Here is a 27,811-nt window from a genome sequence, read left to right on the forward strand (position 1 = left end):
ATGTGGGACTTGATCCCAGGGCACTGGGATCATCACCTGAGCAGAAGGCAGGGCGTAAGCAACTAAGCCACCCAGATGCCCCTGAGGTAATTTTTCTGTCTGAAGTACATCTTCTATAAAGTATCTTAAACTCAGTTTTCTGTGTATCTGGAAACTTTTCTTTATTTCATTCTCATTCTTGAAAGATAATTTTGCTGGGGACTCAATTCTATGTTGACGGTTATTTTTTGTCAGCATTCTAAAGATATGAATCTGTTGTCTTTTTTAAAAAATTTTTAAATAAAGATTTTATTTGTTTATTTGACAGAGAGAGAGTCAGAGAGAGAGGGAACACAAGCAGGGGGAATGGGAGGAGAAGCAGACTTCCTGTTGAGCAGGGAGCCCGATGCAGGGCTCAATCCCAGAACGCCGGGATCATTCCCTGAGCTGACGGCAGACGCTTAAGGACTGAGCCACCCAGGTGCCCTGTTGTCTTTTTTTTTTTTTTTTCTTAATGTAAGTTCTATGCCCAACATGGGGCTTGAACTCATGATGCTGAGATCAAGAGTCCCATGCTCTATGTACTGAGCCAGCCAGGCACCCCAGTCCATGATCTTCTCTACTTCCATTGTTCTGTTGAGGAATTCGTTGTCAGCTTAAAAATGTCTTTTCTTTGTAGATAATTGCAAAGACCCAGGATCTAACCCAACTCTACCACTTACTTGTTACGTCACCTTGGCATATCACTTTGATTTTCTAGGTCTCAGTTCTTCATTGGCCAAACGGATACAGTAACACTGACCTCACAGCTTTGTGGTGAACATTAACACAGAAAATGTATATGAAAGCATTATATAAATGCTTATGATTATTTACTCTTGCCTTGCTAGTCTCTCCAGTACCTTACCATCTTGTTTACTTCCTCCTACCACTGGAAGTAGTTAGAATGAGGCAAATGGATGAGAGGCAGGATTTCACAGCAAAGTTAGAAATGAAGAAGGCCAAGGATCCTGAGAAGGTTAAGTTTGTACAACAGGATCTAAGACGTCAAATAGGAGTAGAGCTTTACTATTCTATCCCCATTGCTATCGCCTTGCTTCGAATTCTTATTCTCTTTTGGGGCGCCTGGCTGGCTCAGTTGATTAAGGTTCCGACTCTTGAATTGGCTCAGCTCATGATCTCAAGGTTGAGGCATTGAGCCCCTGCAACAGGCTCCACACTCAGCGGGGAGTCTGCTTGGGATTCTCTCTCTCCCTTTCCTTTTGTCCCTCCCCCTGCTCCTATGTTGACACACACTCTCTCTCTCTCTTTCTCAAATAAATTAAAAAAAAAAACAAAACACAAAACCCCACCTTTCTTTAAAAAAAAATTCTCATTATCTCTTGCCTAGATTATTACACTATTGTCATTTTTCTCTTCATGCTCTTAGCCTTATTTACCCTCTCCATATTGTCAAAGTCAACATTCTAAAATGCAAATATGACTACTTCCCTGATTAATGTCTTACGGCTAATCCCTGATATTATAGTGTCCCAGATTTGATTAAGTATATAAAGTTTGTGTTCCCAGAACATATCTGTCACAAAAGTGGCAGAACAATCTCTTAGGATTAGTTATAGTACAACAATCTCATAGGATTAGGAAACAATGGTATCGGGGCGCCTGGGTGGCACAGCGGTTAAGCGTCTGCCTTCGGCTCAGGGCGTGATCCCGGCGATCTGGGATCGAGCCCCACATCAGGCTCTTCTGCTATGAGCCTGCTTCTTCCTCTCCCACTCCCCCTGCTTGTGTTCCCTCTCTCGCTGGCTGTCTCTATCTCTGTCAAATAAATAAATAAAATTAAAAAAAAAAAAAAAGGAAACAATGGTATCTACCTCAGATCACCCAGTCTTCTAGTTAACAACTGTGCGGACTTGCAGCAAATTTTGTAACACATGCAGTTGTAAAACAGGGGTAAAAATAGTAAGTAGTTCAACAGGTTGTGAAAGCATGCAATGGATGGCACTCAAGTAAATGCCCAATAAATGTCTGTTATTGTTGTGGTTTATCATATTCTAATTTCTGTGCCCTCCTACTTAACTGTAAGATAGTATATATTAAATATTATTTATATTACCATTGAGAATAACGTTGTAACTGATTACTTCTCAGTGTCTCAAATACACCTCCAGTAAGTTCATGGTAGAAGCTGCCTTACTCTTTGCTTACCTAGAGGCTTGCATATTATGGAATACTCAATTACTGTAGAAATTGAGCCACAAACAGAATCAAGAAGGTGACTGTTGTTTCTGCCATGGTCTGAGGCGAATGACGTTAGTTGCACTGGCATGAACTTGCCCTCGCTCTTGGACAAGGTGACATTACTTTGTTTTTTTAGAACATTATACTACTGATTCTAATTTTGCCCTTTCCCACCCATCCCCAAATAAATTATGTTTCAGAAGAGAAAAAGAATACTAATAGTACTACTACTACTATTACATACACACACATGAACACACACCCTTGTGAGCAATGATGGGCTCCCGGGTATCAAGGGGCAGTCTGCAGAAGAGGCAAACCCGACCAGAGAGAAGGTGGTCGGTGCATTGCAGGATCCAGACCTTTCTTCCATCCTCAGCTCTAAAATTCTTCAGCTCTGGATACAGCAGGATCCTTGAGAAAAGAGATAAACACAGAGGTTTGCAGAAGCCCGCGAGACAACTGGAGAACTCGGTTTGAGTTGAAACGTAACCTTTCTACGGTGTCCCCGGCTACCTCCTACGCCGCCTTCCCACCTCCCAGAGAGCGCCGGATTTGAAGAACGTTCTGGGCACCGCCTCTTTAAGCACGGCGTGGCGCGCACGCGCACTGCGTCTGGGCCAGGCGATCCCCGTTCCGGGCGCTGAGTGTCGGGGTTTGTTTCAGCTGCATCCGGTTTTCCGGGAGCCGGCGGTGCTTTCGTGTTTCCGCTAGACCCCGTGGCCCCCAGCGGGGACGAAGGTTTCGGAGCTGCGGGGCCGGAGCAAGGGTCTCTTCTTCCTCCCGCTCCGGCGGAGGCTTTGTCTCTGCGGGCCGGACCCCAGAGCGCCCCAGATGGCGGGGCAGCGGGTGGAGGTGGACGGCGGGATCATGGAAGGGGTGAGTGCCGGGCGCGGGGCAGGGCCGGTGGCGCTGCAAGCCCCTGCTGGGGAGGCGAGCATTCCTATCTGATGATGTTCTCTCTCTCCTCTCCTACCCACTCCCTTGGCAGGGCGGCCAGATCCTAAGGGTATCTACAGCCCTGAGCTGTCTCCTGGGCCTCCCCTTGCGGGTACATAAGATCCGAGCTGGCCGCAGCACGCCAGGCCTGAGGTGAGCTAGGGGGCGGACCGCGGGACTGCGGGACTGGGGGATGCGGGTGGCCCTGCGCCGGGAGGGGGGCGGGCTGCGGTGTTTGGGGCCTGGGGTTTGGGTCGCCCTGTGTGGCTGGGGAATTGGGAGCCCGGGTGGTGATGCTTGTAAGATCCGGCCCCAAGGTTGAGGAATCTGAAGCCGGCCCCAGGGTCCCGGGGCACCATGCTGTGTTCCGGGCTGTTAGCGGTAGCCGGGGCTGTGCGATCTTGAAAGCCTCAGGGGCAAGTTGAGAAAATAAGTCCACGTTTTTTTCTGCATAGCTAGAGTTCTCTAGCCTCCTGATGAGATGTCTTTTAAGATGTTTTTTCACGTCACTGGGCATTCCAGGTACCTGGAAAGGTTGCAGCAGCGAGCAAGATGGGCAGGGCAGAACAGCCTGTAGGGTCAGAGGAAACCCCACTTTTTAACCAGTGTATTCTCTACTGCTGCACATCTTAGAATCATAGCTCAGGAAAGGACCCTAAGATGGATGTGTTATTTTAGCTTTCATTCAGACCTCTAAGAAGTTGAGAGTACAATCAGAATTATCAGTTGTGGACAGGGAAAAACGTTGATTGACCCTTGACCTTGTTTCATTCTGTCTGGGAAGCTGGGTGTGTCCCTAGCTAAGTTTCAGGTACATGCACTTGTTAGAAGGGGACCCAGGTTGAAGCCAAACTGATTCCTTTGGACATTGTAATAGATCAGCAATCTTAGTCTTTTATTTTATCCACATTCCATTTTGAAAATATTAAAAGGCAATTACTGATGCGTGTGAACATAGCTACCTGAGTCACAGCAGTTGTTTGCAGCAATCACTTTCATCAATAGGAAAATCCAGGTGATTAAGGCTGTGTTATGTACTTCATTAGTTTGTTAGAGCTGCCATAATGAAATACCGCAGACTGGGTGGCCTAAACAACAGAAATTTATTTTTCTCACTGTTCTGAAGCCTGCAGGTCCAAGATCAAGGTGCTGACAGGGTTCGTTTCCTCTGAGGGCCATACGGGAAGATTCTTTCCCCGGTGTCTCTCCTTGGCTTGGAGATGGCCTCACTCTTGCTGCCTCTTCACATGGTCATCCTTACGTGCATGTGTACCCCTGAGGTCTCTGTATGTCCTAATCTCCTCTTTTTACAAAGATACCACAGAGAATGGTTTAGGGCTTACCCTAACTGCCTCTTTTTTTTTTTTTTTTTTTTAAGATTTTATTTTCAAGTAATCTCTACACCCAACATGGGGCTTTAATTTACAACCCCAAGATCAAGAATCCCATGCTCTGCTGACTGAGCCAGCCAGCTGACCCGTCTCTTTTTAACTTAATCACCTCTTTAAAGGCCCTAATGCCAAATAGAGTCAGATTCTGAGGTGTTAGGGGTTAGGGCATCTACATAAGAATTTGGGAGGAAGACAATTCAGCCCATAACAGGTTCCATAGATTATTCAATGACACGCAAGCGAGACTGGTGGCCCTAGGATAGTTTTTCAGTTTTCCTCTTTGCATAGCTCTCATTTGCAACAATGCACCCGTGTATGTGCTTTTAGCCAAAGTAAGTGGTTTGGAAGGAACCAAATGATGCCTTCAAGCAGGTAGTCTAGGTCCATAAAAACCCAAAAGAAGCTCTGGCACTGAAGATACGGCAATTGTTGTGGTTAGACCTTGCTCTTTTCTTGCCATTACAGTTTTATAAGTGGGTCATAAAATGTGGGGCTATAGGCAGTCTGAATGCACACGTTTTGATGCAGTATTATGACCTGAAGGCCTCAACATTTATCTGGACTGGAAATGATTCGAGATTTGTGTGATGGGCAACTGGAGGGGGCAGAAATCGGCTCAACAGAAATAATGTTTACACCAGAGAAGATTAAAGGTGGAATCCACACAGCAGATACCAAGACAGCCGGGTATGTGTCAGTTACATTCCCTTAAGTATGGGCTTTAGAGTTAGATTCGGGTACTACCTGCCATTACTAGACAAGTTGCTTAACCTCTTTGGGCTTTAGTTTCCTCACTTTTAAAATGGAGATGAGATACTAACTTTTTAGGGATAGAGATCATGTAGTTTTGGGTATCTAATTGCTTATTAATTATAACTATTAAATCTAGAATTTTCTTTCGTGTATAGTATAGCATATATCTTTTTATTATTTAGAAACTGAATATTGGAAAATGACTCAGTTTTTATGCTCTGTAGTAAGAGTAGTTTTTGCATTGTATGTAGCGTATTTAGTTTTTGGCTTACAGCTAATTATGGACCATATTCTACTTTTAGTCTAGATATTTTTGTTGTCTTTTAATAGATACTTAAGCTGCCATGTTTAGAAATGTTTAGATATGATCTTGGGTCCCCCCCCCTTTGGAAAATGGATATTTAACAGTTAAATCGAGCCTTTATCCTTTTCCAAGAATTCCTCCTTTTATTGATAACACACGGAGAGCACGTTTTGTGTTTTCTGGGTTATTTGGCTGATTGCTATTGTAAACCATATTGTTTTACCAAAATCCTATCTTTACTGGGAAATTTGATAAAATGAGACCTAGTAATATAAATCTGATGCCAGTGTGTTTCAGAAACTGTTTTAATAGATTTTGATTATTATTTTAGTTTATGAAAATGTTTAGTGGGCACCAGGGTGGCTTAGGCAGTTAAGCATCTGCCTTCGGCTCAGGTCATGATTTCAGGGTCCTGAGATCGAGCCCCGCATCAGGCTTCCTGCTCAGCGTGGAGCCTGCTTCTCCCTTACCATCTGTGCCCCCCACCTCATGTGCTCTCTCTCTCTCTCTCTCAAATAAATAAAATCGTTTAAAAAAAAAAAAAAAGAAAATGTTTAGTGGTAGTTGAGACTTGAGTGATACTGTGAATAGATCTCTGTGAAAAGGGACCTGCTGCCAGGCCTAAGGTGAGGTTTGCCAAGTGAGAAGTTTCTAAGGGAATTAAGGAATTTTGAGGTATCTTTCTTTATAGTCAGTATATTATTTTGGATATTCTCCTGTACAGAAAGGGGGGATAGTTATAGTTAACCAACTATCTAAAAATTAGAACAGAATTATAGAACTTTGAAGCTGCAGGAGGGAAAATGGAAACCCAAGTATTTCCAGTCCTTCCTCCACCTTGTGAATGAGAGAATAAAGACCCTCTGGTATTAAGTGATTTACCCAACGTCATGGAGTCAGGGACAGAACTAGATTAGAATGTAGGCCTTCTGGCTTCTAATCCACTGGACTATATGGAAAATGAGTTTAAAGTTGCGAATGCAGCTCCATTCAGGAGACTAAACCAAGCTTTTTCCTAGCAAGAAAACATCTTACTTATTCACATTTTAACATTTTTATTTTCCACAGTGGTTACAGTACCATGTGTTTTCTCAGGTGTCTACCTTTGTTTTTGCAATTTCTTACTTCTAAAATTAAGGTTTTCTTTTTTTTTAAGATTATTATTTATTTGAGAAAGAGATGAAGAGAGAGCAAGAGTGTGTGGTGGGGAGAGGCAGAGGGAGAGGAAGAGGCAGACTCCCCACTGAGCGGGGAGCCCAACACAGGGCTCAATCCCCGGACCCCAGGATCATGACCTGAGCCAGAGGCAGATGCTTAACCCACTGAGCCACCTAGGTTTTCTTTTCCCTAAGGTTTTCTTTACTATTCTTAGAATCTGATTTTATCTACGGAGAGGGGAGAACACTTTAAATGTTGGGGTCCTCAGGGAATAAACACTGAGAAATTATGTATGTTGACCTTATGGTTTACTGTAAAACTAAACATTTCCAAGTTTTTTCACTTGTTCCTCCCTTGCTTTATTCCTTAAGAACAGGGTTTGTAGTGTGTATGTTTTCTCTTATGATACCTAACATGTTACGCAGTCAGTTAATGTTTACTAAATTAAGGAAATGCATTATCAGTGACAGAAACTGTTTATTTCAGTATATATGCATTGTTATCACAAGAAAGTCAAGTGAAGGTCTATCTTTTGGTATTAGAGGCTATGTCTGATTTATACTACAATCTATGTATGAATGTGACAGCTCATTTAGAAAATCTGACCAAGGGTTTCATTTTATAAAATACTTCATATTCTAGAATTACTTCTCATGATTTCTCACATTATTTTACTATAATGACCAGAGGTGAGTTATAGCAAGGATTATTTCCTTTAAACTTATTTCCATATAAAATATTCAGCTGTCAGTCTTTGTAAAATATTATTCTGTCAGATCATAAACTCCACGATGGTAGACACTGTACCGTAGCTTGATATCTGGAACAATGCCTTGTGCATGGTAGAGGTTCAGTTGTAATTATTTAAGTTTTTTTTTTTTTTTAAGATTTTATTTATTTATTCGACAGAGATAGAGACAGCCAGCGAGAGAGGGAGCACAAGCAGGGGTAGTGGGAGAGGAAGAAGCAGGCTCCTAGCAGAGGAGGCTGATGTGGGGCTCGATCCCAGAACGCCGGGATCACGCCCTAAGCCGAAGGCAGACGCTTAACCACTGTGCCACCCAGGCGCCCCTATTTAAGTATTTCTAGACCTTCACTTTTGTGTGTGACTATCTGTCATTGTAAGAAAGTTATTACAATTTAATTGACTCTATTTCTGTGCTGTATTTTTAGACTTTAACTGTATTAAATGCGTTTTCATAAATGGCACTCTCAAGAATCCTTTTATAAAAACATTGTAACAGTAGTTTTATTTTTTTAAGATTCTTTTTTTACTTCTTTGTAAGTTAAAGAAAGATCACACAACTAATGAGTTGGATTCAAACCCAGATTTGCTGATCATTTAAGGCCAGTTCCTACTATGAAATACTGTCTGTCTTTACGATTCAGGATTTTCTTAGTTACTGAGGTGTTTCGTTTGTTTGTTTTTGTTTGTTTGTTTGTTTGTTTTTTAAGTAAGCTCTAGGGACGTCTGGGTGGCTCAGTTTGTTAAGCGTCTGCCTTCGCCTCAGGTCATGATCCCAGGGTCCTGGGATCGAGCCCCACATTGGGCTCCTTGCTCAGCAGGGAGTCTGCTTCTCCCTCTCCCTCTCCCCCTGCTGGTGCGTTTTCTCTCTCTCTCTCTGACAAATAAATAAATAAAATGTTAAAAAAAAAAAAAAAGTAAGCTCTACACCCAGTGTGGGGCTCAAACTCATGACCCTGAGATCAAGAGTTGCACGCTCTACTGACTGAGCCAGCCAGGTGTGCCCCCCCCTTTTTTTAATGGGGTGCTTTTTAACTTTAGACTTGAGGGTATATACCTGCCCTCCCAGTTGTCTATGCCCCAGCTACTGGTGACGTGTGGTAATACCATGTCATTGAGACTTTAAAAAGAAAGTGCCGCTAACCCTGCTTTGCCTTCTCCTTAGGAGTGTGTGCCTCTTGATGCAGGTCTCAATGCCCTGTGTTCTCTTTGCTTCTTCTCCATCGGAACTTCGTTTAAAAGGTGGAACTAATGCTGAAATGGCACCACAGATTGATTACACAGCCACGGTAAGGGCTGTTGTTGTTGTGGAGCTAAGATATCTCATATATTCTTCTGAGTCTCCGTTCTCTGTTTAATATATCGTGAGTGGTTTGTGTGCCTACCTGTTTATTTCTTCATGGTGTCTAGTTGTGCTGCAGGGGAGGGTAAGGGATTATGTTTACTTTAGTTTTGTGTTGTATCTTAGAACAGTGTTCATAGTGAATTCTTCTAAAGCCTCAAGTGTATTGTCACATGAATTCTATTACTTCTGTAAACCAGTCCTTTTGTAAATCCAGGAATTATGATTTGGAAGAGAAAACTCAAGAATTAAACACTGTGTTTGCCAAGAGTTGGTGAGGATGTTGAGAATTGGAACCCTTCACACTATTAGTGGGAATGCAAAATGGTGCAGCCACTAAGGAAGACAGTGTGAAGTTCTTCAAAAAATTAAAAACTAAACTACCATATAATCCAGAAGTCTCACTTTTGAGTATTTATCCAAAAGGATTGAAATCAGGATCTTGAAGAGGTATTAGCATTCCCGTGTTCATTGCAGCACTACTCATAATAGCCAAGATGAGAAAACAACCTAAATGTCTGTTGATGGATGAGCGGATAAAGAAACTAGCATATACATAGAGTGGAATACTATTCAACCTTAAAAAAAAAAGACATTCTAGAATATGTGACCGCGTGAATGAACCTTGAGGACGTTATGCTAAGCGAAATAACCAATCACATGAAAACAAATACTGGCATGATTCCACTTGTATGAGATATCTAAAGTAATCAAATTCATAGACTCAGAGTAGAATGGGGTAGAGGGAAGGGGGAAATGGGGAGTTACTACTCAACAGGCATAACATTTCAGTTAGGCAAGATGAATAAGCTCTAGGGAGCTGTACAACGTTTACCTACAGCCAATAATAATATATTAGTCACTTAAAAATTTGTTAAGAGGGTAGATCTCATGTTAAGTGTTCTTACCTCGAGAAGATAAAATTTAAAAAAATTAAATACCATATTTTGACTGTAAATGTTGAAAATGATAAAACAGCATGTTTATAGAGTTAGTAGGAGAGAAAAGTAGTATCTTTTTTTTCCCTCCAGGTTTATTGAGGTGTAATTATAGTAAAATACACCTTTTTAGTGTACAATTCTTTGATTTTTTTTTTAAGAGTTTATTTATTTATTTGTCAGAGAGAGTACAAGCAGAGGTAGCAGCAGGCAGAGGGAGAAGCAGGCTTCCTGCTGAGCAGGGAGCCCAATGTGGGACTCGATCCCAGGACCCTGGGACCATGACCTGGGCCGAAGGCAGACGCTTAACCAACTGAGCCGCCCAGGCGTCCCCAATTCTGTGATTTTTGACATACGGTTGTTAACCAGCCACCACAATCAAGATACAGAATTACTGTAAAAAAATTCCCTCATACTCCTTTGCTATCAGTCCCATGCTCCAGCCCATGGCAACTACTGATCCGTATTGTATCATAGTTTTGTCTTTTTTTCAGAATGCCATATAAAGGAATAATACTGTATGTAGCTTTTGAGCCTGGTTTTTTTTTTTTTTCACTTACCATAATACGCTTGAGATTCATCCCTGTGACTTGTTTTAGTAATAAAAGCTAAGTAGTGTTCTATTATATGGATGTCCCAGTTTGTTTAGCCATTCATGCATCTGTTGAAGGACATTTGGGTTGTTTTCCAGTTTTTGGCAATACGAAAATGTCGCTCTAAACGTTCTTTACATGAACATAACTTTTCATTTCTTTTGGGTATGTACCAAGGAGAGGGATTGCTTGTAGTACTAAATATATATCTAACTTTATGACAAATTGCCAAATTGTTTTGGTATCCAGAGTGGCTGCATTCTTTTTCATTTTCACCAGCACTGCGTAAGAGTTTCAGCTATTCTGCATCTCCCCAGCACTTGATATTTAATTTTTTTGCTTTGCCATTTTAATACATGGTATAATTTTTTTTTTAAGAGGGAGAGCACAGCAAGGGTGGGGAGGGGCAGAGGGAGAGAATCTTAAGCAGGTTCTACACCCAGCATGGAGCTTGAGCTGAGCATGATCTCAGGACCCCCAGATCATGACCTGAGCCAAAATCAGGAGTCGGATGCTCAACTGACTAAGCCACCAAGGCACCCCTAGATGGTACAGTCTTTTAAAATTTAGTTTGATAGGATGTGTAATGAAAGTTAATCTCTTCTCACCTAATAATTCCACTTCAAGGAAATGACCCTAATTAAATATTACAGACTGCAGCAAAAGATAAATGTTAAAGGTATTTGAGCAGAGCACTATATACTATAATAATCATTATATAATATATATAATTATGTAATAATGAAAACTCAGGGAATGGTTAAATAAATTTGCTAGAATGCCATGCAGTTATTTTAATACTGTTTAGGAAGAATTTTATGATATCAGGAAAATGCTTTTGTTTATAATGTTAAATGGAGAAAATGAGGATAAACGTCTATGCAGTGAGATTTCAATGTATAAAAGAATTGAGAAGGCAGGGCCTGGGTGGCTTAGTCGGTTGAGCGTCTGACTCTTGATTTTGGCTCAAGTAATGATCTCAGGGTCACGGAATTGAGCCCCTGGTCCTGGACATGGAGCCGGCTTGGGATTCCCTCTCTCCCTCTCCCTCTGCCCCTCCCCTGCTTGTTCTGTCTCTCTCTCTCAAATAAATAAATAAATCTTTTTAAAAAATTGAGACGGCAGAATGGAATGCTGTTCACCAATATCTCCTAATTTCTTTAGCAATATAGTGAAAGGTTGGGAAATATTGTCCTATGGAGTAAAATAACCACTGGGATCGAGTATCCTGAGTTCTGACATTTTTTTCATTAGATAGACTGGCACAGCCCTGATTAAGTAAATGTTAAACTTTTAATTTTGGTTCACATATCAGTTATTTTATTTGAAAAATAGAACTAGCCTACACATTTTTATATCAGTATTTATCCACAGTGCCTTCTTGCTAGCTCAGTGCAGAGCACTTTTGTTTAATAAATATGCTTGTTGAATCAGTGAATATTTGTGGTTAAAGTAACAATAAACTGATTTTTCAGGTTTTCAAGCCAATTGTGGAAAAATTTGGTTTCAAATTTAATTGTGACATTAAAATGAGGTAAGTTACTTATTTGTTAGCCCTATGACCCACTGTTTGTACTGCAAATAGTGGGAAAGTTTGACCTTAGAGAATTATTCTGGAACCCACTACTTCTTGTAGTAATTAGGAAATACTTGTAGGAAATAGAGTTTGTAGGAAATAATTGTGCTTCGTGGCTTAACAACAGTAAGCAGCAGGGGCATGGGGACTTGAAAGCAGCTGCATATGGTATTTGCTTGTGATATTTTCAAGGGAATTGCTACACTGAGGGACTGTCACATTTAGTGTTCTCCGTGCTCAGCACAGACGGAGTACTTTCTCTGTGCAGACGACTGGACTAGGCACAGCAGGGTCATAGAAGGGATTCTCTTCCTCAGTGTGATCAATTATTTTCCAAAGAAACACATTGGGCATTCAGATTATTTCTCTTCAAGGCTTCCCTTCTGCCTCGTAATAACAAGGCCAGATTTCTCGGTGGGGCATTGAAGTGTGCTGCAGTCTTGTTCTAGTTTACCTTTCTAGCTTCATTCCCTGCCCCCCCCCCCCCGCCTTGCCATGTATTCTAACACACATTTGCTTGCTCTTTAGACCTACTCTGTGCCTTTGGGCTTTCATTTCTTTGTTCATGGTTTTCCTCCCCTGCTGTCTTAAAAACTAGAAATCCTATATTTTTTCAAAATGTAATTTGTAATTTGTGTGAATTGTCCATGAGTGTGTCTCAGTGGGAATTCGTATTTACACCTCTCTCTGTAGTCTTTTGTACAGCCTGGCATGTTCTGGTAGGTTCTTTGTGCAGCCATCCCTTTATCAGATGGAGAACTCCTTGTGGATAGGAGCGCTGTTACTCTTATCTTTATGTTCCAGCATCCTCTGTAGAATAAGTGACACTCAGTATTTGAGTTAAAATTTTATTAGTGTCCAGCTACTTCAATATTCATCATAGATTACTGAGTACCTCCTACTTACCAGACTTTGTTTCAGGGCACTGGAATATACAGGAACAAAGTAGACAAAGTCCTGCCGTCGCGGAGCTTAAATTCTAAAACAGCACTGTCAAAAAGAACTTTCTGCATTGAGGGAAATGTTCTCTATCTGACCAATATAGTCACTAGCCACATATGACTGTTGAGCACTTGAAATGTGGCCACGTGACTGGGGAGCTGAGTTGTAAATTATAGTTAAATTTAAATAGTCACGTGTAGTTTGTGGCTACCATATTGGACAGTGCAGATCTAAAACATTCCTTGGTAATTTCAAACATGAATTATATGTTGCGTATCATTCACATGTTATTTTATTGTAAATTTTAGCTTTATTTTTGTTGTACAAGCAGTTTATGTATTTGTCATACTTTCTGTAGGGGCTACTACCCAAAAGGGGGTGGTGAAGTGATTGTCCGAATGTCACCAGTTAAACAGTTGAATCCAATAAATTTAACTGACCGTGGCTCTGTGACTAAGATATACGGAAGAGCTTTTGTTGCTGGTGTTTTGCCATTTAAAGTAAGTTGTCTAGAAGTGTATGTGGGTTTTGGTGTTATGTCATCTGAATTTTGAAATTATCGAAAGCACTCAATTTTTTTTTTTTAAAGATTTTATTTTTACGTACTCTCTGTGCCCAACATGGAGCTAGAACTTAAAACCTCAAGATCAAGAGTTGCATGCTCCACTCTGTGGGGCACCTGGCTGGCTCAGTGGATTAAGCGTCTGCCTTTGGCTCAGGTCATGATCCCAGGGTCTTGGGATTGAGCCCTGCATCGGGCTCCCCACTCAGCGGGAAATCTGCTTCTCCCTCTCTCTCTGTGCTCTCTCTCTCCAGTAAATAAATAAAATCTTTAAAAAAAAAAAAAAGAAAAAAAGTTGCCTATTGCACCGGCTGAGCCAGCCAGGTGCCCCTAAAGCACTTAATTTTTTAATAAATTTTTTCATTAAAATTTTTTCCTAAACATCTGTGCTTTTTACTCTTGAAAATCTAGTTTTTATATAATGCATGTGAAAGTTATTAAGTATTGTATGTTTCTTTGAAGGCTTGCAAACAATTGTCAAAATAACCATGAATTTATTTTATTCTGTTTTTCTGTCTTGCCAAAATAGGTAGCAAAAGATATGGCAGCGGCAGCTGTAAGATGCATCAGAAAGGAAGTTAGGGATCTGTATGTTAACATTCAGCCCGTTCAGGAACCTAAAGACCAAGCCTTTGGCAATGGCAATGGAATCATGTGAGACAATACACTTTTTCCTGGATACTGATTGAGAGCTCTGAAATAATGATCCTGTTTAACTGAAAGATTTGTAGTTCTTTTGTTGAAATATTACAGTTTTTAAAAGGCATATTTTTAAGGACCTTGCTACCTAATGATGATGATGAATGAAGATGATTATTTTATGCTGAATTTTTTTCTGAGGGTGGTTTGCTTCTTATTACGTTGTTAAGAGTCCTTTCACTCTTAAGCTAATCAGGAGTTAGCCTTTGAAGCTGATCCTGAGAGAAATATTTCCAGTTATTTTTCTGTACCTCAAATGTGAAGTCCATTTACATGTAAACACTAGGTCTGGCAAAGATCTGTTTAGAGAAGAATTATATTAATGTAATTAGGAGTTATTGATTTAAATATAAAAATGCTTTAATTGATCTTTTCAAATATGAGTATCTCTTCTGGATAAAAAGTCTCTTTTCCAGAGTTTCTGTTAAAGGGTTTAAGTGCGTGTTCTGCATTTGATAATACTATCTAAAAACCGTAAAACAAAACCAAACATTTCTGTAGAATGATTTTTTCTTTTCTTTATTGAAGTATAGTTGGCGGCTAGTGTTACGTTAGTTTCAGGTGTATCATATAGTGATTCGACAGTATGTTACGTTTTGCTCACAAATGCAGTTTCCATCTGTCACATTACAATACCGTTCCAATACCATGGACTCTCTTCCCTATGCTGGGCCTTTCATCCCTGTGACTTACTCATTCCATAACTGAAAGCCTGTACCTCCCACTCCCCTTCATCCGTTTTGCCCAACCCCCATCCCTTCCCCTCTGGCAACCGTCATTTAGTTCTGTATTTACGGGTCTGTTTGTGCCTGTTTGTTTTGTTTTTTAGATTCCACATATAAGTGAAATTGTGTGGTATTTGTCTTTCTGTTTGACTTATTTCACTTAGCATAATACGCTCTAGGTCCATCCATGTTGTCACCGATGGCAAGATCTCATTTTTTTTATGGCTGAGTAATACTCTGTTGTGTATGTATGTACCACATCTTCTGTAGCTTTTCATCGGTTGATGGACACTTGAGTTGCTCCCGGCCATTGTCATTATTGATAGATATGTACTTACTGCCTTTTTGTTACTTGTTTTCTGGCTGTTTTTGTAGTCCTTTTCTGTTTCTTCTTTTCTTGCTCCCCTTGTGATTGATGACTTTTGGTAGTGTTTTTTCTTTATTTTCTGTGTATCAAAGTTTTAGTTTTGTGGTTTCCGCGAGGTTCATATATAACATCCTAAGTATATAGCAGTCTATATTAAGTTGGTCACACAAGTTCAAACACATGGATGTTTTAGATAATCATAAAACACTTTATATTTTTTATTTTTACTAAAAATTTTTAAATTTATTTTGAAGGGAGGAGAGGGAGAGTGAGTGTGAGTGGGGGGAGGGGCAGAGGGAGAGGGAGAGAGAGATCCCAAGCAGACTCTGCACTGAGCCCAGAGCCCCATGCGGGGCTCGATCTCACGGCCCTGAGATCATGACCGAAATCGAGAGTTGGATGCTCAACCCACTGAGCCACCCAAGCGGCCCTCATAAAATACTTATAGTACAGTAGAAATGGTATCATTTAGTGTGGATGACAAAACTTCTAGGAGAGCCATTCCTTTCCTGTGACTGGACTAGAATCTGTTGTGACTTCTTGTTGGAAGTGCTGAAGGATACTGATGTCCTGATGAAGCTGGAGAATGCTTATCATGCTGCTCTCTGTATAAAGAATTTCATTTTTGCAATATGTTACATAGATTTAATTCTACGTGCTTAATAATCACTATTCTACTGTATTGTATTTGCATGTGATTTTAGACTATAGCATAGATAGTAATACTTTTTTTTCCCCACATAGCATTATTGCTGAGACATCCACCGGCTGTTTGTTTGCTGGATCGTCGCTTGGTAAACGAGGTACAGATAAACGAAGGGGGTCCACAATTTCCAGGGGCTAGTGTAAAATTTTTTAATTATGTGTCAGGTTTAGAATGTTACAGCAAGATAGATGACAAGCGTAAGAGGATATGGTTAACTGATTCTGTTTTAGAGTCAGTTAAATTTTCACTCTTTCTCTTAACTTTATACTTTGAAAAATTTCAAAGTTATAGGAAAGTTGAATGACTAATGAACATCCATACACTGTTCTCCAGGACTTACCAGTAGTGAGCTTTTAGCTGCAAGTTAGTGTGTTTCTGAACTATTTCCGTGTAAGTTGCAGACAGCGTGTCTCGCCCTTGAATACTGCAGCACGGATGTCCAAAGAGCAATACCTACGTAATCACTATAGCATTTTTACACCCAAAGAATTTGTTATATTCAGATACAACCAGTTGCCTCCAAAATATTTTTTAGAGCAGTGTTTGTCTGTTGAGCGCTCATAGCAATTGGTCATGTCTGTCTAGGTTCTTTTCTTTTCAGAATAATTTCACCTTTCTTTTTCTTTCATGATATTGACATTTTGAAAAGTCCAGGCCATTTGCTCATAGGATTTCCCACAATTTGGATTTGTCTGATTGTCTCATGATTAGATATATTTGGGTGAAACATTTTTAGTAGGAATAGGTGTCTGTACATTCCATTGTATCACAACAGGGTTGGTGATAATGTTGGTAAAGCTGACTGTGATCGCTTGGTGAAAGTAATGTCCTCCAGGTCTGTCTGCTATAAACCCTTCCCTTTCCGTAAGTAGTAAGTCATCTGGGATAATACTTTGAGACCATCCGATTATCTTATTCCTAGACAGCTTTCATCCAGTGGTTTAAGTATTTATTGGTGATTCTTCCCTGCATCAGTTATTACATTGGTGATTTCAAAAAACCGAATATTTTTGTTAAAGGGAAATGTAGTTAAGATTTAGTACATTCGGAAGAGGAGATGTGTGTATACATCTGATTGTAATATTTGAAGTCACTTTTGCCATTGAGGTGACTTCTAGTTGGACTTCTTGTTTGTGTGGTAGTCGATTGCTTCATTCCTACTTGGTAGGTCTTTAAAAGATGCTTACCCTTGCTATGCTGTTTAACTGCATTATTACTGCTGAAAAGAAAAAAAATTCAGGTAATCTTAGTTTGCTCACTTGGTCGACGTAGATATTGTTGGGCAGCAGATCTTATCAACATGGTAGAGTAAGTACAATCAGCATCTCCAGTTCGACCTGATGTAAATGAGTTCTGTTTAAAGCTGTGCTATTTCAAGTGTGATTGCTGGACAGGCAGCATATCATCATCATCTGGGAGTTTGTTTGAAATACAGGTTTGAGGGTTTATTTCATACCTATCAAATTAGAATCTCTGGAAGTTGGGCCCAAGGATCCGTTCTAACAAGCTCACCGGATACTTCTGAGGTATAATGAAGTTTGAGAAGTAGTGATCAAAAATACACATTTAGAGTACACTAATTACTTGTTAGGTGCAGGGAGCGATCAGTGTGGATAATGAGCCACATTGATTCCTCCCTGTACCTAACAGTGTTGAGAAAGCAAAGATAATGCAAAATATAAAGCAGGGACTAAGAGCCCATGTAAGTAATAAGTGCTGGGCAGACATTGGGTAGAATAGGAGTTCATTGGGTACCAGGGTGTGCCAGGTAGTGTATACTAGGGTCACAGACGTAAGAGCCACTGTCCTGTTTCCTGGTTTAGTCTGGCAGAGGAGACGGAGTAGTGCAATGATTTTGGTAGTCCCAGGGTACCATAAGAACACAGGGGAAGAACAGCTAATTCTCTGGGAGCTGATTGACCCCAAATTTGGCTTCTATCATTCAGCGATCCTCCAGTGGATTCTGTAGGTAAGTAGCAATTAGCCAGATGACATAGTGAGCTAAGGAGGAAGGACACAGGACAGCGCTAACATAAAAGAGTAGTGTTTTCTGTTTGGGCAACTACAACTAAGTATGGTGAGTACAGGATCTGGAGTGGGGGAGTGGAGATGAGGTTAGAGAGGTTGAAAGAGGCCAGATTTTGAAGGACTTCCTAGGCCATGGAAAAGACTTCGGGTTTCATCATGAAAACATAAAGATTTTAAGGAGGAATATAATATCAGAAAGGTAATTCTGATAGATAGGTGGAGGATTAGAGGAAAACCATATGGGAGGCAGAAGGACAAAACTATTGTAGCTGTTCCAGAAATGGTGAGGGCCCGTTGGCAACCCTGTCGGGACCCCTCTCACTCTTGAAAGCTTTTTCTGTATCTTCACTTAATAAATTTCTGTCGCTTTACTCATGAAAAGAAAGGGAAAGAAAGAAGAAAAGAAAAAAGATAAAAGGAAAGGAAAGGAAGAAGGAAGGAAAGGAAGGAAGGAAGAAAAAAGAAAGAAAAGAAAAGAAAGAAAGGAAAAAGAAAAAGGAAGAAAGAAAGGTAGGAAGGGAGGGAGGGAAGAAAGAAAAAGGTGAGGGCCTATACGAAGGAAAGCAGTGACTGGGGCTAGAGAAGGGAGTACCAATAACAAGGGTGTTAGGACAGACAGTAGATATTTGGTGACTAGTTGCATATCGGAAGTGAGGAAGGTCATGTGAAGCATGACCTTCTAGATTTCTAGCTCAGATAACTAGAAACATTTACAGATTGTGGTATTAGAGGTCAAGTTAGTTTGCCAGGGGAGATGATAGTTTTAGATATGTCACATTGAGATTATAAAGCAACCAGTACTCTGTTATCAGCAATACCTAGAATGAACTTTGCTGGCCAGCTCTGAAAAAATGTCTAATATTCCATCAACACTTTTTTCTTACTTTGTCGTATGAGACCACTTTTACTTCGAAGTTGTCTTTGGACAACACGGTTTTGGAGTGCACAGTACTTATTTGTAGAGTTGTAATAGGAGGAGGGAATAGATGATAGGGCAACATACTCGCTCAGAGTGACTGGCTCCTGATGGTGCTTTCCCTTGTTTCCTAGCAGGCACAGATGTCAAGGCAGCTGGGGGTCTTATCTCTCAGTCTAGGTAGTGTATATATTTAAGGGTATCAGAGGGAATGTCATAGCTTCCATTGTCCCCCTTCATTTCTGATGGGGAAAAGGTCCCCTTTCATTTCTGATTGAAATTAACTAGAAAATCACCAGACCCCGAATCCTCATGTCTGCGGGTTATTACCAGAAGCAACATTAGCTGCTTGTCCATGCCGTCGTTTGTGGTAGAAGCAGTAGTCTATAAACTAGTCATGTCTGTCACTGTCTCAGTCACTAAGACTATTTTGATCTTAGTTTCCTTATCTATTGAGTGAGAGAATTAGCCCAGAGAATCTCTCAAGTCCTCCTTCCAGCTATAACATTCTTTGATCTTGTAACAAAGGCAAGGTTTTGTTTTGTTTGAGAGAGTCCTGGGGCTTTAGATGGAGGCAGTCTGTTGTAACAGGGAATACCAAACTGAGAGTGAGAAGACCTAAGATTTAGTCCTGTGTCTGCCATTATTCTGCACAGCGAGTCTGGGCTCTCCTTTCCTGAAAAATGAGATTGGACCACTGTCTTTACGTTAGGGTCCCTTCCAACTTTATATGATTGCAGTACGGACAGGATATATTTTGTCTTTACATTGTTGTGTATTCTTTGCTTACTCTGTCTTCCAGTTAGTTATGTTCTTTAAACATTTTTTTTAAATTACTTATTTTTTTTCAGAGGGAGAGAGTGAGCAGGGGGGTGGGCAGAGGGAAAGGGAGAGAGAGAATCTTAAGCTACGTGGTCCTCCATCTCACAACCCTGAGATCATGACTTGTGTCGAAATCAAGGGTCGGACACTTAACGCTCCTCAGTCAGTTATGTTCTTTACTGTGGTACAAAACAGTCAGCTATGATGACTTGTGCCTCTGGTTAATCAGTCCCTGTTTCCTGTGTGTGGAAATGGCCTAGTAATGTTAGAGTAAGCACTTGCCTTCCCTCCTTCACTATATGTGGTAATTCACGGCATCTCTCTGATGTCCTAAAATCAATCCTTTGGCCTTCTCTTTTTAATCTAATAACCATTTTATAGTATTGTCCTTTTAATAAGCTAGAAGATACCTAAATCATTGAATGTGCATTTTAATTTGCTGTTATAAACTATCAAAATTGAGACCTTTTTAAGACATACCCAAAATACCAGAAGATTATTTGTCCATAGAAAAGCATTAAAACTTCAGAGGAAATTAGGATTTTGCTCTTTTGTTTAGAACACAGTACTAATCAGATTTCTCATCTATACTTAATTTTGTTGAGTTGCCACAGAGCTCTAGTGATAGCTGGTAATGAGGTAGATCCATTCATACCATTATTCACTATCAGGGCGGCTGGGTAAGAGGAGTGTGAATGACTCTGGAAAGCACTTTGCCACTTGGCAGAGAAACGTTAGCACGTCTGCTGCTCGCTAACACTGCCAAAGCAGGAATTCTTTCTTTCTCCCTCATCCTCCGCACAAATTTTAGCCATTCTTCAAGCACTCACTTAAGTCCTTTATGCTCCATGAAACCTTCTCTAATTGTTCTAGAACCTATAATCTTTTCCTTTTCTGAACTTTCATTGGGGGTATAGTTTATACCTTAGAGCTTAGTACCAACTTGTCCTCTGATTCTCTAATATATGAGTATTTTTTATGTCGTCTTACCAAAGGAACCAGTTCCTATACTTAGTGTGGGACACACATACTAGGTACGCGGTATTAACTATTACTCTTAATAGCTCATTATGAACCAGTCATGGTAACATATGCTTTATAAATGTCATCTCTAATTTCTGTAGCAACCTTGCAGCTTAGGTTTTATCGTCTCCATTTCCATCTCCACTTGAAAGAGGAAACAGAAGAGGCTGTGTAGTTGAGAGATTCATATCACATGTTCCAAATCACTGCATTCAGTCATGTACTTGACTGATGGATGTTGTAAAGATAGTTAATTTGTTATATTATAATAATTGCTATAAGGAAAAACAATTAAAATTTTGAAAATTCCACTTTTCTGGGAAATGTTACCAAGGCATATTTATAATCAAATGAATTTCCAAATATAAAATAGAAATAAAAACTAACCATGTTGTCATGCCTTAAAAGACATTTTTATTTGTAGCCAGGGGCTTCTTTTAAAGTGAATACTTTAAAACATTTGAGGGGCGCCTGGGCGGCTCAGTCCGTTAAGCAGCCGACTCTTGATTTCAGCTTGGGTCATGATCTCAGGGTCCTGGGATCCAGCGCTGGGTCAGTCTCTGTGCTCAGCAGGGAGTCTGCTTGAGGATTCTGTCTGCCTCTCCCTCTGTCCCTCTCCCCTCCCCCTGCACTCTCTCTCTCGAATAAATCTTTAAAAAAAGAATCATCTGATAACTCCACTACTTTTGACAGTCTTATTTTGTATTTAGCATTGTACGAAGATTTGGGGTAGGTGTGGAAAAGCAGGGAGTAGGGCAAATAAGTATTTTCAAATAAGATAATGCCTGTTTAAATCTTAAAGGAATACAATTTTACAGTATTTGATATGAGAATTTTTATCTGTTCTTCCTTAGGTGAAAATTAATTCTCTGACTTTTAAAAAATCCTTTAGTTCTAATAGAAGTGCCTGCAGACTAATTATAACGTGTAAATTGCAAATTTTAAATTTTGAAGTTGAGGCATAGCGCTATAGGATCATAACTTAGTTATAAATTGGTTTCATAGTTAGTATTTTTATTTTTTTTAAGATTTATTTATTTATTTTGAGAGCAAGCACACAGGCGGGAGGGGCACAGGGAGAGAAAGAGCGAATCTCAGGCTGACTCCGGAGCACTCACGACCCCAGCCAAAAGCAAGAGTCAGACACTTACCCAATGGAGCCACCCAGGCGCCCCTCATAATTAGTACTTTTAAAACAGGGCCAGAGCAGCCTGGTTTTTCCTCCACTAGGCTCATTTAAAGATATAAATTATTTGCATGTGCTAAGCTCTCAGAAGATTAAATATACTTAAAGGTCTTATCCTAAAAATTGCGTTGGGTGAATTCAGAGCCCTAAAAAATGTTATGCCGGTGCTAACTGGGATATGTTAATTCAGCTTTTTGCCTCTTCATAATTAATTTAGTTTTTTTACATTGCGTCTGTCGTAGGTGTAAATGCAGACAAGGTTGGAATCGAAGCCGCCGAGATGCTGTTAGCAAATCTCAGACATGGTGGTGCTGTGGATGAGTACCTGCAGGACCAGGTAATGATGCTTTTACTATAAAAACCTTTGAACTTATTAGATTTGAATATTTGGTAATTAGATTGAATATAAATTTGTTTTATCTTATTTTAAGCTTTTTTAATTTATTTAAGTAATCTCTGTACCCCATGTGGGGCTTAACTCACGACCCCAAGATCAAGAGTTGCATACTTCCCCGACTGAGCCAGCCGGGTGCCCCAGAATGAATATAAATTCTAGTCATTGACTTTCAGAGACTGATTGGCATGTCCTAGTTCAGCCAGCTTTTAAATATTCTGGAGTTAAATACCTTAAATTTCAGTTTTCATCTTGACCTGGCTACAGCATTTGGCACAATTGATCACTCTTTCCTTCTTGAAATACTTTGCTCACTAGTTTTCTTCCTTTACTTTTTAAGTTTGTTAGAGTCGGGGGTGGGTGCAGAAGGAGAGGGAAAGAGAGAATCTTAAGCAGGTCCCACGCCCAGGGCAGCCTGATACGGTGCGGGCTGGATCTCACAACCCTGAGATCGTGACCTGAGCTGAAATCAGGAGTTGTATGCTTAACTGACTGAGCCACCCAGGCGCCCCTCTCACTTGCTTTCTGAAACATTATTATCTTTCTTTCTCCCTGGCCATGTATTCTAGTCTCTTTTCTAGTTTGTTATTACTATTGTTTTCAACTTCTCAGCTTCTAAATTTTGGAGAATCCCTAGGCTCAGGCTCATGTGTCTTTTCTTTACCTATATTCACTCCCTCCGTTGTTTCGACCAGTGTCACAGCTTACGTACCATCTGTGCATGAATGACTCCCACATTTAAATCGCTAGCTCAGGCCCTTCTCCTTAACTCCAAATTCATACCCCTTGTGCCTGTCAGCATTTCCACTTGGATGTGTCCTAGACCTCTCAAACTTAACACATCTACTTACATAGAGAGATGCTGGTGAATATTTCCAAGTAAGATCTCTTTATGGTCCACTGTCTTAATAGATTTTCTTTTTTTTCTACCACACTTTTTTCTCCTTAATCTCAAACCAGCAATCTACATTAGAATATGCTCTTCAGGATTTCTTAACCAGTTTCTTTTCTTTCTTTCTTTTTTTTTTAAAGATTTTATTTTTAAGTAATTTCTACACCCAGCATGGGGCTTGAACTCACAACCCCAAGACCAAGAGTTGAATGCTCTTCTGACTGAGCCAGCCAGGCACCCCTCCCCCCCGTAACTAGTTTCTTAAGACAATTTCCCTTATTTCTAGTCTCTTCCTTTTTACCTTGGTGTACTCTCTATTCCCAGTAATTCTGTATTAGTGTATTTATTTACCTGTTAAAATGTTGTAATTTTGGAGAGTAGAAAAGTTTGTCATATATTCCAGCTTGTAGAGACAGTTGGTCTGATTAAATATATTAACTTTTAACTCTATATTTTATTCTTAAACAGTAATTGTAGAAAATCTATGTTGACAACTGCTGCTAAGCATTTCTGTACCATAGCACAGACTGTGGGTGACACAGGTTTTCTATCATCTTCTTAGGACTTCTGGAAACCTAAACAAGTAGAAATTCTTTTTGCTGTTTTGATTTCTAGTAGTATTTTCATGTGGTAAGCAGTAGAATTTTAACTCCAACTATTAGTGAATGTGTGAAATTTTTCTTCTTTGTTCTTTTTTTTAATAGCTGATCATTTTCATGGCATTAGCCTGTGGAGTTTCCAGAATAAAAACAGGACCAGTTACACTCCATACACAAACGGCTATACATTTTGCTGAACAACTAGCAAAGGTGAGTATTCCATTAGATAGGGCAATTGATTTTTATTGTAGCCAGTTTTGGGTCAGATTGTATAAATGGAAAACTTATGGTAATCATAATTGCTGTCATTCACCTGGTGCTTCCTGTGTGGCAGACATTGAGCTAACTCAGCAGTTTACCTGTATCATCTTATTCTGCATAACCATGTTATTACTTGCTTTTTTTTTTAATAAAGATTTTATTTATTTATTTGAGAGAGGGAGAGAGAACATGAGCAGGGGGAGGAACAAAGAGAGAGGAAGAAGCAGGCCCCCTGCCGAGCAGGGACTCCAGCTCGGGGCCCGAGCCAAAGGCAGACGCTTAATTGACTGAGCCACCCAGGCGCCCCGTATTAACTTATTTTTAAAGATTCATTTATTTATTAGAGAGAAAGAGAGCACAAGAGCTAGGGGAGGGGCAGCAGGAGAGAGGGAGAGAATCCCAAGCAGTCTCCCTGCCGAGCGTGGAGCCCAACATGGGTCTTGATCCCACAACCCCAAGATCACGACCTGAGCTGAAATCAAGAGTCAGTCACTCAACTGATGAGCCACCCATGTGCCCCTCTGCATAACCATTTTAGATGGCTGTTTATTATTATTTCTCTTTTGCATGCAGGTAAAGTGAGGTAGAGGGATTCAATTAATTGCTCAAGACCATATAGTTTCTTAGTGGCAGAGCTATACTTTGAGCGTACCTGGGAAAGCATACGTCAGAGCCCACATGTGGTACTGCCTTACAGAGGAAAGACGTTTTGATGAGAACTATGAAATCCAATCATAAGGGATTTGTAGTTGGCCATAAACTTAACTATATATATAACATTTTAAATGTTTCATTTTCTTGTGTTTCTGTGGTAGAATGGAATACTTGCTGAAATTTTAACACCAGCCTTCTTAACTTTTATAAAAACAGATGTATAATTTTTCGTGAAGTAGGATTTAGTATTGCATAAGCTCGTATCTGCCTTTTCTACAGCATTCTTAATTTAGAAAAGTGACTAACATGTATATTTCATCTGGAACTAATACATTTTCTTTATAGAAAATTTGGAAAATAAGGGGAAAAAACCTGCCATAATTCCCTTTTGCCTGTAAAACCACTGTTGACATTTAGGTATTTTCCTCTTAAAAGTGTTTCTCCTTGTATTTTTTTTTTACTCTTAATGCATACACCTTCATTTCTTGAGTTTTTCAGTAACGTTGCATAGTTCTATTTTCTTATAGTCTTCGTAATTTCATAAAGTGACGTAAAATTTATAACTGAATTTTACGAAGGTGCTGACCTTAAGTATTTTTAAAAATTATAAAAGTAATTCACACTATTTAAAAAAAAATACTATAGAAGTGTACTAAGCACAAAGTCACTGTTGTCCTATGCCCAACAGTTTATTTGTGTGATTTTTAATAATGTATATTTTTTTCTCATTAGAGCCCATAGATAGGGAGTGCTGGGGTGGTGCAGTCAGTTAAGCATCCAACTCTTGGTTTTGGGTCAGGTTGTGATCTCATGGCTGTGAGCCTGAGCCCTGAATCAGGCTCCGTGCTCAACATGGAGTCTGCTTGAGATTCTCTTTCCTTCTTCCTCTGCCCCTCCTGCTCATGCTCTTTCTCTCTCTTTCTAAAATAAATAAATAAGTCTTTAAAAAAAAAAAAAGAAAAGAAAAAAAAGCATAGATTAATTTTGGTTCAATTGTAGGAAAAGGCTAATAGGAATTAAAGGCAAATTATATTTGATGTCAAGGGATAGTTAGCTGTATTTTTTTTACTCCATTAATGCTGTATTTGTAATGGTTGTCTTTCTTTGTAGACTATGATCTCCTTGAGAGTAGGGACCAAGTTGTAGTCATATAGTCTGCCCTTTTATAGTACTTTGCATGTAAGAGACACTGACATGTTATTTGAAATGAATACACAGTGGAAAGTGCTGTGAGCTGGCATTTATAGCTCTGGTTTCTTGTTCAGCTTTGTTGTATTTTAACTGAGTGACTTCAGGCGAGTTGCTTTATCTTTCTGTGCCTCAGTGCAGATAATTGATCTGCAAAATCAGAGGCTGATGCATAGTTCCTTAAGACTCCTTCCAGCTTTAAATTTTTGTGGTTTTCAGTATATTTATAAATAGGTTAGAAATGATTTCTTTGACTGTTCCTATGTTTCATGTTTACATAATGCTTACAATGTGAAAAATACACACATATACAATTACATTAATAATTTGGCTGTATAGCTCAGAATTCAGTGTTCATTCATTCACCAATAATTTTCAGTATCTGCTATGTATCAGTACACTGCCACATAATACTGAAACTGGAATAATTTGTGAATATTACTATTTAACAGGGCCCCAGAATGATGGTTTTCTAATTGTGTTTCATAGAATCCTAAGGTTTTAGGCATATTTGAAATCCCTTTGCTACAAATTCAACCCACTCAGTTGTTTTGATTTTAATTGGTTTGTTAGAATAAACACAGTAGCTTTAAAAAAAAAAAAATCGTGTTTCCACAATACAGCAATAGATACCACATATTTCAAAGCCAAACTTGAGTTAGTTAACAAGTGAAAAATAGTGTTAAACCCAATAAAGATGAAGGGCCTCCCCCCACCTTCCTTCTCTGAGCTTAATTTTCTTTGAATAGCATATTTAGGGAATTAAATTGGCAAGAAAAATTTGAGGGAAATAAAAATCTTGATACTCGACAAAATAAGAGAAGTATAAACACTTCAGTGCCATGTTTTAGAAAAAATTTAGGAAGTAGATAGTAAAGGTGTGTTACAGTTAACAGTTGAGATCTTAAAAGTGGTAATTGCCTAACCTACAAATACCCTGGGGATTTTGATTCAGTGGATATGGAGTGGGGCCCAGGCTGCACATTCTGACGGAACTGCACAAGTATGTATTATTTCTGAACAAGAGTCATGATTCTGGAGCAAAATATTTTATATCCAGGCTGCTGAATTTCTCATGAGTCACTTGATCTTTGTGCCTCTAGCTGCTTCAATAAAATGAGTTTGATATTAACTACCTGCCCTTTTAAGTTGGATTTATGGGCTCTCCCTCCATCCTTCCTCGTATTACTTATGTACTAAATACTTTTCTGGTTTCAGGCTAAATTCTCTGTGAAGAAATCAGAAGACGAAGAAGATGCATCTAAAGACGCTTATATTATTGAGTGCCAAGGAATTGGAATGACAAATCCATATCTATAGGGTACTTGCCTTTTAAATAATACCTCAATGATGTATTGCACTAATTCATAAATACTAGAAAACAGTGAATAAGAAGTAACTTATTAAAGGACGTGACAGAAGTATGGAGATGAACTAGAGTGTCGTAGACTTGCTGAGAATGCTTCACCAAATTAATCTCACTTTGACTATCTCCCGAGATAAGGACAGGGAAATATAAGAGTTGATGGATATGTATGATAGCTGATTTCCGTATTAAAGTATTGAAATAGAGCATTCTTTCCACCTGAAGTGTGTTTTTCTTTCTTACATAATAGATTAAGTCAGGGATGTAGATCTGTGATTTGGCTCTGGTTCTAATCCCTTTACCGAAACCTCATGTCAGGTATGATGAGACAGCTTTTTACAAGTACTTGTTGTGTCAACAATAATATTTAATAAGCATTTTCTCATTTGTATTATTGTACCTTCTTTCCAACAGGCACTTGGTAAATATCGATTTTTGAATCTGTGGAATGTTTTGAAATCCAAACAATGAAGATTGCAAAATTTGAACCCTAGTGAATTTGTCCAAATTCAGCCTCGATAT

The 27,811-nt window shown here is 39.5% G+C and overlaps 1 protein-coding gene across 6 annotated transcripts; it reads left to right on the forward strand.

Annotated features, from left to right (window-relative positions):
* RTCA (RNA 3'-terminal phosphate cyclase) lies at positions 1–27,495 on the forward strand. 6 transcript variants are annotated; one of them, XM_087866131.1, is made up of 12 exons: positions 1–86; positions 2,887–3,099; positions 3,212–3,312; positions 5,094–5,237; positions 8,676–8,799; positions 11,859–11,917; positions 13,260–13,401; positions 13,993–14,117; positions 15,999–16,057; positions 22,178–22,272; positions 23,926–24,030; positions 27,142–27,495. In XM_087866131.1, the coding sequence occupies exons 2-12, from the start codon at positions 3,055–3,057 to the stop codon at positions 27,241–27,243; spliced, it is 1,101 nt and encodes a 366-aa protein (XP_087722257.1). In that variant the 5' UTR covers positions 1–86; positions 2,887–3,054; the 3' UTR covers positions 27,244–27,495. The 6 variants fall into 6 exon arrangements, with proteins under 6 accessions (XP_087722257.1, XP_087722255.1, XP_087722256.1 ...); XM_087866129.1 differs by having other exon boundaries at positions 23–86; positions 2,421–3,099; XM_087866130.1 differs by having other exon boundaries at positions 65–86; positions 2,600–3,099.
* The last annotated feature ends 316 nt before the right edge of the window (positions 27,496–27,811 follow it).

Source organism: Ursus americanus, chromosome 12, assembly GCF_024610735.1.
Source record: "Ursus americanus isolate L20-20 chromosome 12, mUrsAme1.1.p, whole genome shotgun sequence".
Classification (NCBI taxonomy): domain Eukaryota; kingdom Metazoa; phylum Chordata; class Mammalia; order Carnivora; family Ursidae; genus Ursus; species Ursus americanus.